This window comes from Dasypus novemcinctus, chromosome 27 (assembly GCF_030445035.2).
Source record: "Dasypus novemcinctus isolate mDasNov1 chromosome 27, mDasNov1.1.hap2, whole genome shotgun sequence".
Lineage (NCBI taxonomy): Eukaryota > Metazoa > Chordata > Mammalia > Cingulata > Dasypodidae > Dasypus > Dasypus novemcinctus.
Genome location: NC_080699.1, coordinates 6,032,430 through 6,045,805, shown reverse-complemented (window position 1 = coordinate 6,045,805; position 13,376 = coordinate 6,032,430). Strand labels below are relative to the sequence as shown.

Below are 13,376 nucleotides of genomic sequence, written 5' to 3'. Positions count from 1 at the left end.
GTCCTCCCGGGGGACGGGGCCGGTGCCTGCCAGGCACACCCGGGCTTCCCGCTCTTCACACCATGCGGGATGCCTACCCCTCTTCTCTGTGTCTTTTAATTCTACCCACAATTTGATATTTAGTATAAATTAAACAAGATGTATTAATGACAACGGCAAAAGGGGGTCACCTGCACTTTCTCTGACCCTCGATTTTATTCACTTGGGAAATAATTGTAGAGCTGCTTGTTACCCTTCTTCGGTTATATTATTATTGAATTTTATAGTTGGTTAGAGTTTGATACCCCAGCCGGGTGGCAAGAACATTGAAAGCATACATGATGTCCTTTATATTACTTCTTTTGACACAATGCTGACCCTCATCTAGCAGTTATTATAAAAGATTGGTTGTTTATGGTAATTGATCTATCTCTTAATATACTATGACTAACATTGGAATACGCAGCTTGTGGAGATAAAAAGAAATTGAAGAGATTTTAAAATTTACTAAAATGAAAACTTAGTTAAGAAGTAACTATTAAAATATTACAACAAAACAGACTGTATTGTCAATGGAAAATCTAGAAATAAATATAATGTTTATTCAAACATATTCTGGATTACTCTACAAAATGGCTTAATTTAGAGTTATGATTCCAAAATTAATTTGTCATAGGAATCAAACAAATAATTAATAAAACTAAAATTGCATTAATTCTTCTTTTCAGTCTTCTTCAAATTCTTATTGGATACCATTATTTGAACAGTGCTTAGTACTGAGAATTCAAAGATAAATATCCCACGAAGCTTGTTTGTTGTTAATTCAAAATCTTTCAAGCAAGTCGAGGCATCCAGACCTGCGCATATGGAATGAGGCTTGTGGTTCATGTTACAGTGAAGTTAATCTCCATATTGGAGAAACTAATGTTATCATTAATACTGGACAAATGCTAATTAACACTAAGGCTATCTGAATTTATGAATTAATTGTCATCCTTCATGTGTACTTGGAAAATATGTTGTGTTTAATTGCAGATCAGCTCAACATTCACAATAGATTTCTTTTTTACATTGTAAGATATTTTACAAGCTACTAGGCCTATACTATATGAACCAAAAAATATTACTCAAAAGGGCTGTTTAGAATTTAAAAATTAAAATATGGAAAACTGGATTACAGCCTGAAAGAAGAAGACCATGATATGAAAAAGACGGTACAGTATTTGTCAGATGTTTAGGGAAACAACAAATTACTGGTAATAAAAAATAAAAAACACAAAAGGTTACATTTTAAAGTTTTCTTTGGAGAGAATTTCAAGGAACTAAAGGCAATGGTTTTGGCTTCTGAATAATAATGTGAGGTTAACAGACAGCACAATCTGATCTGGATTAAAGCAAAACAATGTCTATCTGAAAAGAACTACTCCATTCCCATTTAAAATAAACCTAATATTGCCATCTATCTAGCTTCTGTCAGGTTACCTATTTTAAGGTATGGAAAACTGAGACAGACGGCACTTTAAACCCAGAAGCTGTTAAAATCTCTCCAGATGTGCTATATACTGGCAACTACTTATGTCATACATCTGAGCTTCAGTTCAATCTCCAGATTACATTTTTCAAAACACTAAGCAGATGTGCATAAAGAAAACTCCTGCTTATTATCTCTTGTCATTAGAAGTTCCCTATCTCCCTACTGATAAATGCTAAGTGTTATTGGCCTCATTTATTGCTCCTGTACTCTTAAGTGCTGAAGAGTCACCATCTTTTATCCACATAGATCAATTTTAATATTATGACTCTCAGATGTGGGCCAGTAAGAAGGAATATGGTATATCAGAAAGAGTATAAACTTGAGGGTAGATATGGGTGCAAGTCCTAGTGCTCTTCTGCCCTTGCTTTAATATGTGATTGGGAGTGAATTACTTAACTTTAATCAGCTTCATCTGTAAGCTGTAAATTGTAATTCCTATTTTGATGGATTACTATGATGACTGAATGTAATAAATATTGGTGACTTCCCTCCAACCCATTGAGCATACATTAATCTGAACTTCATGTTGGCGTGGGTGTGTAATGTCGCCATTTCATCGCAACAGGAGAATTCAAGGCAAGAAAGTTTTACAAAGAAAAGGGTGACAATATTTGTTTGTGAAGTTATTCATCAAGGATGTACAATTTTGCATCATTTCCTACAATAAATCTTTAGTATATTTTAATAGCTAAAACATCTTTCAAAATCATGCCTGATATAACTAAATAAAATGATATAAAGAAGTAGGAAAAATACTGACAAGGAAACTGATGCATTCCATAGTTTCGTTCAACATTAATGAAATAAGGTAAATAGGAAGCAACCTCCCTTCTCGCCATTCTCCTTGTCTTGGCTCAGGCTCCCCGCATCTCACTGAGTGGCAGCATCCTATATAGTGGGTTGAAATCTGGGGTCATCCTCAGTTCTAAGTTGATTCTGATTCTACTGTTATTATTAACGGGATCTTGGAAAATAAGCTCTCTATTCTTTCTAGGCCTTAGTTTCTTCCTCTGTCAAATGGGAATTCTGATATCTAAGGGTTATTGGAAATTATTATATGCCAAGTACCCAGTCTTACCACAGAGTCCACTACATCAGCTCTTGGCAACTATTAGTTCCCTTCATCAGTTCTTTAGTTTCTCCTGGTTTTCACTTTTTCTTTACAGTATAAATTGTAGAATCACATGCATCTCTAAGACATTATATAATAGCCAGAGAGCTGTAATAAAAATTATCTGCTGTGTGCAGAACATAATGCTTATGGTGGAAAGAAATAGGAAAAATAACAATAAAGAACATAGTCTTTGCCTTAAAAATCATATAGTCAAATTAGAGATAAAGGAAATCATTGACATTTCTGAGGATACTGTCGAGTGATTCATAAGGAATTCTGTAATACTACACTGCACTGAAAATAAAACAAATTGTTTATTGCATGCTTTAGTAGAGTACTATGGTTGCATCTCAACTGATGTAACCCCATCAAAAGGTCCTGTTTACAAGGGTTCACACCCACAGGAATGGGTTAAGATTAAGAACATGTTTTTCTGGGGCACATAGCTCCAACTCACCACAATGCCTTTATCACAACACACAGCATGCCCTGTCTAATGTAGGGTGAGTTTTCATCTAATCCACTAGACCATGAATTTCTTTAAAGCTCTACTGCTAGCTTGTAGAGCAGTAATATGCATTAATAAACATTAATTAATTAAAAGAATGACTAATCAAATGTGCATAGCATGGTAAATTTGGTTGCATTTCTGAGTTCCGTGAGGGTTTCTTAGAGATAAGAAAAGAAAGACAGGTTGAATTCAGATATTAACATTTTAGAATACTCTTTAAGAGTCCTTGTAAAAGATGCTCAGCTTTTTTAAGAAGGGCTGATCACAAGCTACTCTGACAGTCAGATTTGCTTGTCAGAATCAGTAGAATACCAGTTTGAATAATTACACATTTAAAGCATCTGTTTTTGCTTATATCAGTGTTCTGGCTTATGTATTCCTCTTTTTCAGTATTTTTAACTTATCAGAGTGTAGCTTTGGTACTAGGAAAAGATCTCACTTTTAAGGACAGACATTCTCTGCTGCTCAAAAAGTCTTTCAAATCCCCATTCATTTTTAATTTGAAGCATTTCTCTGTGTAGGATTATTTTACCTAATGCTTTACTATGCAAAAGAAGTAGGACTGTAAGTTATTACTTGGTTTTTGGTTTTATTTGTACCTAACCAACAAAATTTACTTAAAATTAATTTACGTTTTCAGTTTGACTCTTGGGACTATGGCATCATGCTCTGCCCAAAACACTTACTGTACACTTGTAATTGTCCACGAAAGGAATTTTTTCCACGTGAGTTTTCGGCTCTGCACTCATATGTGCCCGCATCATCCAGCTGTATGTTTGGCATTTCCAGAACTGCCTGAGATTTCCGCAGACGTGCTTTACTAGGGATATAGCCATTAACCTTCATCCACGTGATTGTTGGAACAGGGCTAGAGCAGGGAGAAAAATACTGTTAATAGGCTTTCCACTATTAGGAACATAGATTCTGTTATCTGGGAATTTAAGCACTTAATAGGCTGAGTGCAATAAAATGTAATCACAATTAAGAACCATGTGCTGGTTGAGATACTTCACTTTCCATGCAGATTGTCTAGTGAGTAGTTAGATACAGGGGGATAGTTTCCTTTACTTCCATAATTCAGGAAAGCAATTCAGAGACAATACTTTGTACCTTTTAATAAATACACTTTTTTTTAAATTGTCAATGACGTTAAATGACAAAAGTAATTTGGTGAAATTACAAAAGTAACATATACTTATTGCAATGACTCAAACAAAAGAAAGGTGATTTAATTAAATTAAGAATAGTTTCTGCCACTACCCATGAAAATCTCCTTTTTCAGTAATACCAAATACGGTTTATGTATAATCTCTCACTTTGTCTCTATGATGAATACATACACACATACACAAAAATGATGAGTTATTTTTATTTTTTAAAATATAAATCTTGCTATTTTGTTATTAAAAGACTGTATCCATTAAATATTGGCCTGATTCACTTTGTTTGAAAGCTTCATATTATTCCATTGCATAGATTTATCAGAATTTAATTGTCAACCCCCTGCAGTCAGAAATTTGATGTTGTTCTGGTTTTCTTGTTTTCATTTCCCCCCAGTATAAACCAACGCTGCTAGAAACAACCTTGCACATATATCATGTATATATTGCTTTTATTCTCTGCAGCAGATGTTCATAAAACTGGGAATGACAGATCAAAAGACATGAACATTTTTCATTTTAATAAGTACTGCCAGATTGTTTTTCAATATTATAGTAGCAATTCCCACACCTATCAGTAATATATGAGAATGTTTCCCCATATTCTTGCCAGCACTGTATGTGATCCATCTATTTAATTTTTGTCAGTATTGATAGTTTAAAATTATATTTTGTTGCTATTTTAATTAATAGTTCCCAGAAGTCTAAGGAAGGAAGTTGAACAACTTTTCATAATTTTATCGAACATTTGCATCTGCTTTTCTGTGAATTGTTACCACATGTTATTTTTCTCATTTTTCTACTTGATTTTTTGTATTTTAAAAATTAATTTCTTAGAGTTATGTGTATATTAGGGCCATTTATACTTTGTTTCCTAGAAATATTCTTCTCCAGTGATTGTTAGTTTATGACAGCATTTTTTATAATTTTAAAAACAACTTTGAGAGAAACACATCCGTAAGTTTCTTTCAAGACTACTGGGTTTTTTGCTTGTTTAAAACATTATCTCTAATCTCAGATTTATACCAATATTTCCTGTAGTAATTTTGGTAGTGGTTTTTTTTTTTTTTTAAACCTTTGGCTCTTTAATTCATCTGCACTATAGTCAGGTTTTTGCTTTGAGATAGGGAATGTAAATAATTATTTCAGCAGTGTTAAATATATAAAGCTTCTTTTCACAATATTTGAAATGCTGCTTTGTCATATAATTGGTTCCCAATACTTGAACCTATTTCAGGCTTCTCAGTTCTGTTTCACTGATAATTTATTATTAATAGTTTTTTTCCCTTTTTTATTATCTTTTTAAAAAAGATACATAGATCACACAAAATGTTACATTAAAAAAATATAAGAGGTTCCCATATACCCCATTTCCCCCCCCACACACACACACACACTCCTCCCACATCAACAACCTCTTCCATCAGTGTGGCATATTCGTTGCATTTGATGAGCACATTTTGGAGCACTGCTACATAGCATGGATTATAGTTTACACTGTAGTTTACACTCTCCCCCAGTCCATTCAGTGGTTTATGGCAGAGTATATAATGTCCTGCATCTGTCCCTGCAGTATCATTTAGGACAACTCCAAGTCCCGAAAATGCCCCCACATCACACCTCTTCTTTCCTCTCCCTGCCCTCAGCAACTCCTTTGGCCACTGTCTCCACATCAATGCTACAGTTTCTTCCATTGCTAGAGTCATGATAATTCTATAGTAGAATACCATTTAGTCCACTCTAATCCGTGTTTTATGCTCCATCCTGAGGTTCCTGGGATGGCGATGCCATCCTCCATCCTGAGGACCGTGGGAAGAGATCGCCTTGCCCATGACATAGAGGGTAACGCTTATTACAGCAATGAAAGACAAAATGTCAAAAAAAATTTTTAGGTTGTACAGTTTTCTAGATTTTTTAGTTATCCTATGTTTTGCCTTATGGTTTACATTATTAGTCTGTCGTCCCCTATATGTTTTTGGTGTAATATTACATGTTTTATATTCATCCTCGTGTACTCTCACAAAACTCCTCTCTTGCCCCCATATTTACCTTGGTTCCATCCATTCCACATCCATTTTCCCCTCCCCTTGGGGCCCACAACGCCAGCCAATCTCCATTTCCCAAGAAGCCATGTCTAGAGATACTTGCAGCAGTATTCAGGGCCTGACTTTCTCAACTGCCCTACTGCCCTGGGAGCCATCCTTTCTCACTAGAGATACAGTTCTCTCTATTTGATGGCATTAGTCCTCCCCAGGACGTGGGTCCACCCCAACTCTCACTTCTTGGGTCTCTTCCCAATGGTACAACCCACCTTGGCAAAATGAGCCTTCAGCTATTCCCCCAGAGTCTGTCCCGCATCAGACCATACCCCCTGAGCATCCTAAACAGTTAACCCTCCTACTTATACTTTGATACGATTTTCTCAACATTTTGTTCTCAACGAACACCTGACACTCTCCCATGTTCCATGTTGCCCCTCCCTCCCCCCAATTTTTGGACAATATTACCCCTCTGCCCATCCCCAGCCCCCCTCAAACCCACAAAGCCCCACCCGAAGGCAACCCCTTGTCCCCATTTTGTCCCATCTTTGTGCTCATACTTACCACCAGCTCATCACAGGTTCCACCCCTGCAGACGTTAACTCACATCCTTCCTCCACCCCCCGATTTCCTGTAAGCCTCTTTTCCAGACTCTAGCTCTCTGAGGCAGTTTGCTTATTTCATATCATTGAGGTCATGTAGTATTTGTCCTTCAATGCCTGGGTTGCTTCACTCAACATAAGATTCTCAAGGTTCATCCATGTTATCACGTGTGATTGTAGTGTATTTGTTCTTACAGCCAAGTAGTATTCCATTGTGTGTATATACCACCAATAGTAAGCACAGATGTCACCTTGTTTGAAAGCTATTGTTTTGGAATCTGTACATCAGTTTCAGGAAATATGATATGAATAAGTTAAAAGATTATCGCTGTGGAAGGGAAAAGGTTTTATGGTGGATCTGGGGAAGTACTGTATATTGTATATATGAATTTCGGTGATCTAAGACTCTTGTGAAGCTGACATTATGTTGGGATTCACTTTACAGGAAGTTTTGGATCACAGAGTGGTTCAACAATGGCAGTGGAGGAATACTGATATAGGATGTTATTGACAGGATATATATGGTTGACAGGGAGTTATACAGGGCATATGCCCAGGGTATATAGTAATGTCTAGATATACTCATAGTGGTAACAATTAAAAACAACAGCTGGGGGGGTACTGGGCTCCTGGCCGGGGGGTCACTGTCGTAGACCCTGGGGGAGCAGCGGCAGTCCCCCAGGTGCAACGGCAAGAACCAGGAAGGAAGGAGGGCCCAACAGTGGGCTCCTGATACTAATGGCTATGCTTTTGAGCCTATACACCTGCAATAAGAACAAGGCCTAGAGTAGCACTATGCCTGGGAGTTTCCTCCTGACAGCCTTCATGTTACTCAAATGTGGCCACTCTCACAGCCAAACTCAGCATGTAGATGCAGTGCATTCCCCCCAGCATGGGACATGACACCCGGGGATGAGCCTCCCTGGCACTGAGGCATCACTACCACATACCAGCTGAAGATGCAACTAGAAAATGACCTTGAATTAAAGGTTCAATATGGATCAGCAGAATATCCCTGTCTACATATAATAATATGACTTCAAAATGCTGTTTGACCTAATGTAAGGGGGAAATGGAAAGGAGAAATGAGATTGTAAGGCTGTGAGTCTCTAAAAAAGAGTCTGGAGGTTGTCAGAAGGAATGCCCTTATGCACAACTGAGCAGAGTCTAAGAGACAGATAAAGTGGATACAACCCCAGGTGTTGGTTCTTTTGAGGGATAAAGAGACCCACGGGTTCTATGGTCATGGCAGATGGGGTTCACAGCCATGGCAGGTGGCCCTTCTTTGGAGCTGGTGTTTCTGCGTGATGGAATTGGACTCAGAGGGGATCTCTTTTCACAAGACTTGCATGCTACTTTATTGGAATTGTAGTTGGTGCTGGGGTTTAAGATATATTTAGGGGATGTGAATCTCTGGACTGATAATATGACACCCAGGCCCAGAGCCTCAACAGACTTCAGCTCCTACACTTTGATTTATTGGACTTACCCCACTCAGCTAACATGGAGTTGAAGAAGGTCAACCACCACACCATGGAGCCTAGAGTGTCTACAACTGAAAGCAGGAGGAGTGCATCCAGTATCCATGTGGAATCTAAGCCCCCACTTGACATAGATGTGCAATGGACACAACCAATCCAATGTCCATAGAGAAAATGTGGAATGGGTGTGGGAAGGGTAGCCATGGTGGCTGCTGGGTTTGGGGAATGGGAGGAAGAGATGAGATGTGGAGGCGTTTTCGGGACGTGGAGTTGTCCTGGGTGGTGCTTCACGGACAATTACGGGACATTGTAGATCCCCCCAGGGCCCACTGGATGGAACGTGGGAGAGTGTGTGCTATGATGTGGACCATTGACTATGGGGTGCAGTGATGCTCAGAGATGTACTTACCAGGTGCAATGGATGAGTCACGATGATGGGAGAGAGTGTTGCTGTGGGGGCGGTGGGGTTGAATGGGACCTCATACTTTTTGAATGTAATTTTTAAAAATAAATAAATAATTAAAAAAAAAAGAAAGTAGAATGTAAAAAAAAATTTTTAATGATATTTTTCATTTTTTAATACCCCAATTTATTTTTTATTTTGGTTTTTCTAAATTATTATGTGTTCTACTTCTAATCTTTAAACCTATCATTACTATTTCATTTTCCTACTAATTGAATTGGGCAATATATTAGGCTTTATGTTTGAAGAAGTTTTGGATCACAGAGGTGCTTAACTATGGCAGGGGAGGGTCACTGATGTGGGGTGTCACTGATGGGGGATGCACGAGGGGGAGGGAGTTCCCAGGGCTTGCATATGGGGTATATAGATATGTTCAGATGCTTGTTGGGTATTGACATAGGGGGTAGAGTTTCACATGACCACTGAAGGAGTGCTGAGTTCCCCTCTTGGGGAGCTCTATTGCACTCCCCAGTGGGGCAGCAATGATCCCCCAAGTACAAGGGCAAACACCAGTGAAGAAGGATGGTCCAGTGATGGGCCCTTGATACTGACGATGATGCTTCTGAGCATGTGTGCTGGAAATTTCAACTAGGCCTAGAGCTGCAGGGTGCCTAAGAGTTACCTCCTGAGAGCCTCCGTGTTGCTCAAATGTGGCCTCTCTCTAAGCCAAACTCAGCATGTAAAAGCATTACCTGCCCCCCAGTGTAGGACATGACTAATTGTTTTTAATGCACTTTATCCTCTGGCCCCAGACTATATCACCAGTTTATTTTCTCACTACTTCCTTCCATATCTCCTGACCCAGGAACACCCCTCTCTGTTTCCAAATCTATCTGTTAAAATCCTCCGAACCCTGTGAGACCTGTCCTCTTCTATAAAGTCTTTTTCATTTGGATAGTCAGCTGTATTTTTCTTTTTCTTTTAAATAATAAAGTGCTTTGCTCATACTACTCACATCTCTTATAAGATCCTGCCATGGATTACAATTAGTAAGTTTAGGATAGGTTTTCATTACTTTTTTCTTATAGGAGTAATACCTATGTCATTATTATAAACAATGCTATGATAAATACCCTTGGACATCTTTGAGCACCTGTCTGATTATTTCCTTAGGAATAGAACAGAAAATTGAATTGATGGATTAAAGTTGGCAATTTTTGCTTATTTGTTTAGGTACATATTGGAATTAACCTTATGTGGGTTATATACCAGAATTAAGTTGTGATATTTTTTTATTTAAGATTTGTATATTAAAAGATGAGATTTCTGCACTTACTGGGTTTGCTGGTTTGTGTATATAACTTTATTTACTGTTGAATGTATTTGTTCACAACTATCTTTGACAGATTGGGTATCATTGTGATGGATGATAGTTTGGTAAACATGCCAGAGTATTCCTATTTCCTTCTATATTCTGTATCAGTTTAAATAGTTGAGAAAGTATGTGTTTCTTGGAAGAGAGGGAGGATTCTCACAAAAAGTCATCTAGTTTGGCTGCATTGATGAAGGTAGTTTTTTGGCACTGTCATTTTCTTCTCTGTTTTTTAAAATTTTGCATGTTTAAATTTCTGCTTTCATCAACTTTGGCAATTTTTCCTTAGAAAATCAACAATAAAATTTTGATATTTTAGCAGAGAGTTACATTAATAGAAATCACGGAAAATGACAAAAAAATAACTTGATCATGAGAGGTGACATACTGTGTTAGTTAAGTGCATGTTCCAAAGCCAGACTTCCCAGGTGTGAAAGATGCTCTGCAACTACAAGTTATCTAACATCTCAATCTCTCAGTTTCCTCAAGTATAAAATACAGTGGAAACCTTACTACTGATTTGAGGGTCACTGTAAAGGTTAAATGATTATAAAAGCCTGGCACAGAACAAGGTGGCAAAAAAAAATGTTAGCAGTGGTGATGATGATGCTATCTGTATCTTCTTTCTAATTTTAATGATATGAATATGTATTTTCCTTTTTGTCCCCTACAGAGATCACATTGCATGTTGTTTAGGAGCAAAGGCCTAAGGAAACATGGATTCAAATACAATTCAGATACAAATATGGTGCATGATCTTGGGAACGTTACGTAAGTTCTCTGAGCGTTGGTTTCTCCATCTATAAATAGGGATATTTATTTATTCCTCTAGAATGGATATATTTGAGGGCCATGATATAATTTCCTTTGTTCAGCAGTATGTCCACGGTACATCATAGTGTTTGGGCCAAAGTAGTACTTAATAAATGATTATGAAATAAATAAATATGTGATTCTTATAAAACATATGGTAAATAGTGAGCACCCAATGAATGTTAGCTATAATAATTGTTTATGTTAGTAGCTTTGTCAGAAATTTTTCTATTTATTGGTATTTAAAAGAAACATTGAGCTTTTATCACTAATTTTTATTTTTTTAATCCATGAGTTTCTGTTTTTTATTCACTCATTTCTCTGTCTTGATTCAGCACATATAAACTGTACTCTAACTTTTTGAGTTGAGTAACCAATATAGTTATTTTTTGTGGTTAATAATAAAAACAGATAAGACTGTCATTTCCACTGATATCAGAACCCATGCCCTATTTTTTATACATAATGATAGTGGCATATACAGTTTCTGCTTTGGGAACTTGCTGAAACAATCTTTGCAGTTAAATATACAATTCATTTTTTTGTACATTCCATTCTTATTGGAAAGAAGGCATATTATCGTTATGACAAAAGTTTAAAAATTAGCCTTTAGATGGATTTTGTTAACTGTACAATTCAAATTTTATTTTAGTGTTTTTCAAATTTTAAAACATTTAGCTTTTCTATTAAATCAAATCTCCTGTGGAACATTAGTATACCTAAAAAGAACAAAAGTAAAAAAAGTAAAGCAGCTTTGCTTGAAGTAGGAATGAGTGCTATAGAGCTTGCCTGCTTTATCTTCTACTCCACGGAGCACATCTAGAACTTACTGCTCTATGTCTTTTTTCTATTTTTGCCCTAATTGACTGTCATACTGATAGAGGTGTATTAAATTTCCTACTATTACAATTATGACCAGTGTCTGCTTGTATTTAAAATATATATATTTTAATTCATTTTTTCTACAAAGTAAATTCATAAAAATTAATATATATGTTCAAGGTTTTAATTATTTTCTTCAAAATAAAATAATTCCTCTTTCTAAATTACTGATATTTATATTTTAAGTTCTCTTTTTAAAGTGTTCTATCAACCTCATACTCTTTGCCTATTTTCTTTTATTTTCTTTGTTTTTCACTTTGTATTGTGTGGTTTCCCCTAAATGGCAAATGGTTAGATTTAACTTTTGCCTCAAGTTGCAAATCTATGTTTTTTAATGATGAAATATGACTTTTTAGTCTTGGAATGATCAACTGCAGAATAACAAATAATATTGTATTAAATGTTCATAGCAATAAAATTTTAGGATAAAAATGATCATGGAATAAAAAACGATCATGCAGGTTAAAAATTAAAATATAAATTAAATGAAAAATACAATGGTAGGATTATAAAATTCAATAGATAGGCTCAATATCAAATTAGACACAGCTGAAGAAAATGTTTCTGAAAGTAGTAGTTACATTAAAGCCCCTAAGAAAGAAGAATTTGCAGAATGACAGGGGTATAGAAAATTTGTAACATCATGTAATGACATGAAAGATAAAACTAGAGGGCACAACATGAGTCCAGTCAAAGACCCAAAGTTAGAAAGGGTGTTTTGTTATATACCATTATTATGGCAATAAATAACTGACACAGCAGGAAAATCTAACTTTTTGTAGATCCCAAACAATGGGAGATAAGAAAAAAAAAGGCTCACAAGACAAAGGCCCATTAAGAATCAATCCCATGGCAAAGCTAAGGTTGTTCTTTGTAACCAAGCCTAACGGCCTCAAGGCAGCTACCATTACGCTGACAAAAGAGAGGCTTTGTGATTTGAGAATTACTTCTGGGAACAACTTTGACTGAAGTTACTTTTACATTAAATTGAGTGGAAGTAAATGGCTCAGAAGCCAGCTAGATTTTTGAAGTGACTGTCATGCCACAGAAACAAAGACCCTGCATTTCAAAAGGAAAACATTTAACTATTTGAGCGTTAACACAAATTTTAGACTTCCAAATGTGTACCAACTGAATTGCACTATGAAAGCTGTACGGCGCCCAAGCAGGGAATAATTCTCAACACCCATTTCAACTGTGACCATGGAGGAAAAACACAAAAATGTCAGTAGGTGGAGCTGCGGTGCCATGGAGGATAGAGAAGGCAATTCCTTCCAAAGAGAGTGGAAACAGTGTCTAATCAAGGGCCCCCAGAACTCTCCCACACACAAAGGAAAGAAGTTCACAATGAATGCCCATTCGTCTCTGTTCTCAATGAAATCTATTTTTTCCTGTGAATAACTCTTCCTGCGCCACCATTTTGTGAGGGCACACAATTCATCTTTAAGTTCACGTGTTACCAATAGAGATATGCACGTCTTGGACT

The 13,376-nt window shown here is 36.6% G+C and overlaps 1 protein-coding gene across 2 annotated transcripts in view; it reads right to left on the bottom strand.

Annotated features, from left to right (window-relative positions):
* CNTN5 (contactin 5) overlaps positions 1–13,376 on the bottom strand; it is a 1,236,361-nt gene that overhangs the window by 254,298 nt on the left and 968,687 nt on the right. For both annotated transcript variants that reach the window (XM_058289033.2, XM_058289032.1), the window contains exon 10: positions 3,825–4,006. In XM_058289033.2, the coding sequence (XP_058145016.1) occupies positions 3,825–4,006 (182 nt within the window). The remainder of the gene's footprint in view (positions 1–3,824; positions 4,007–13,376) is intronic.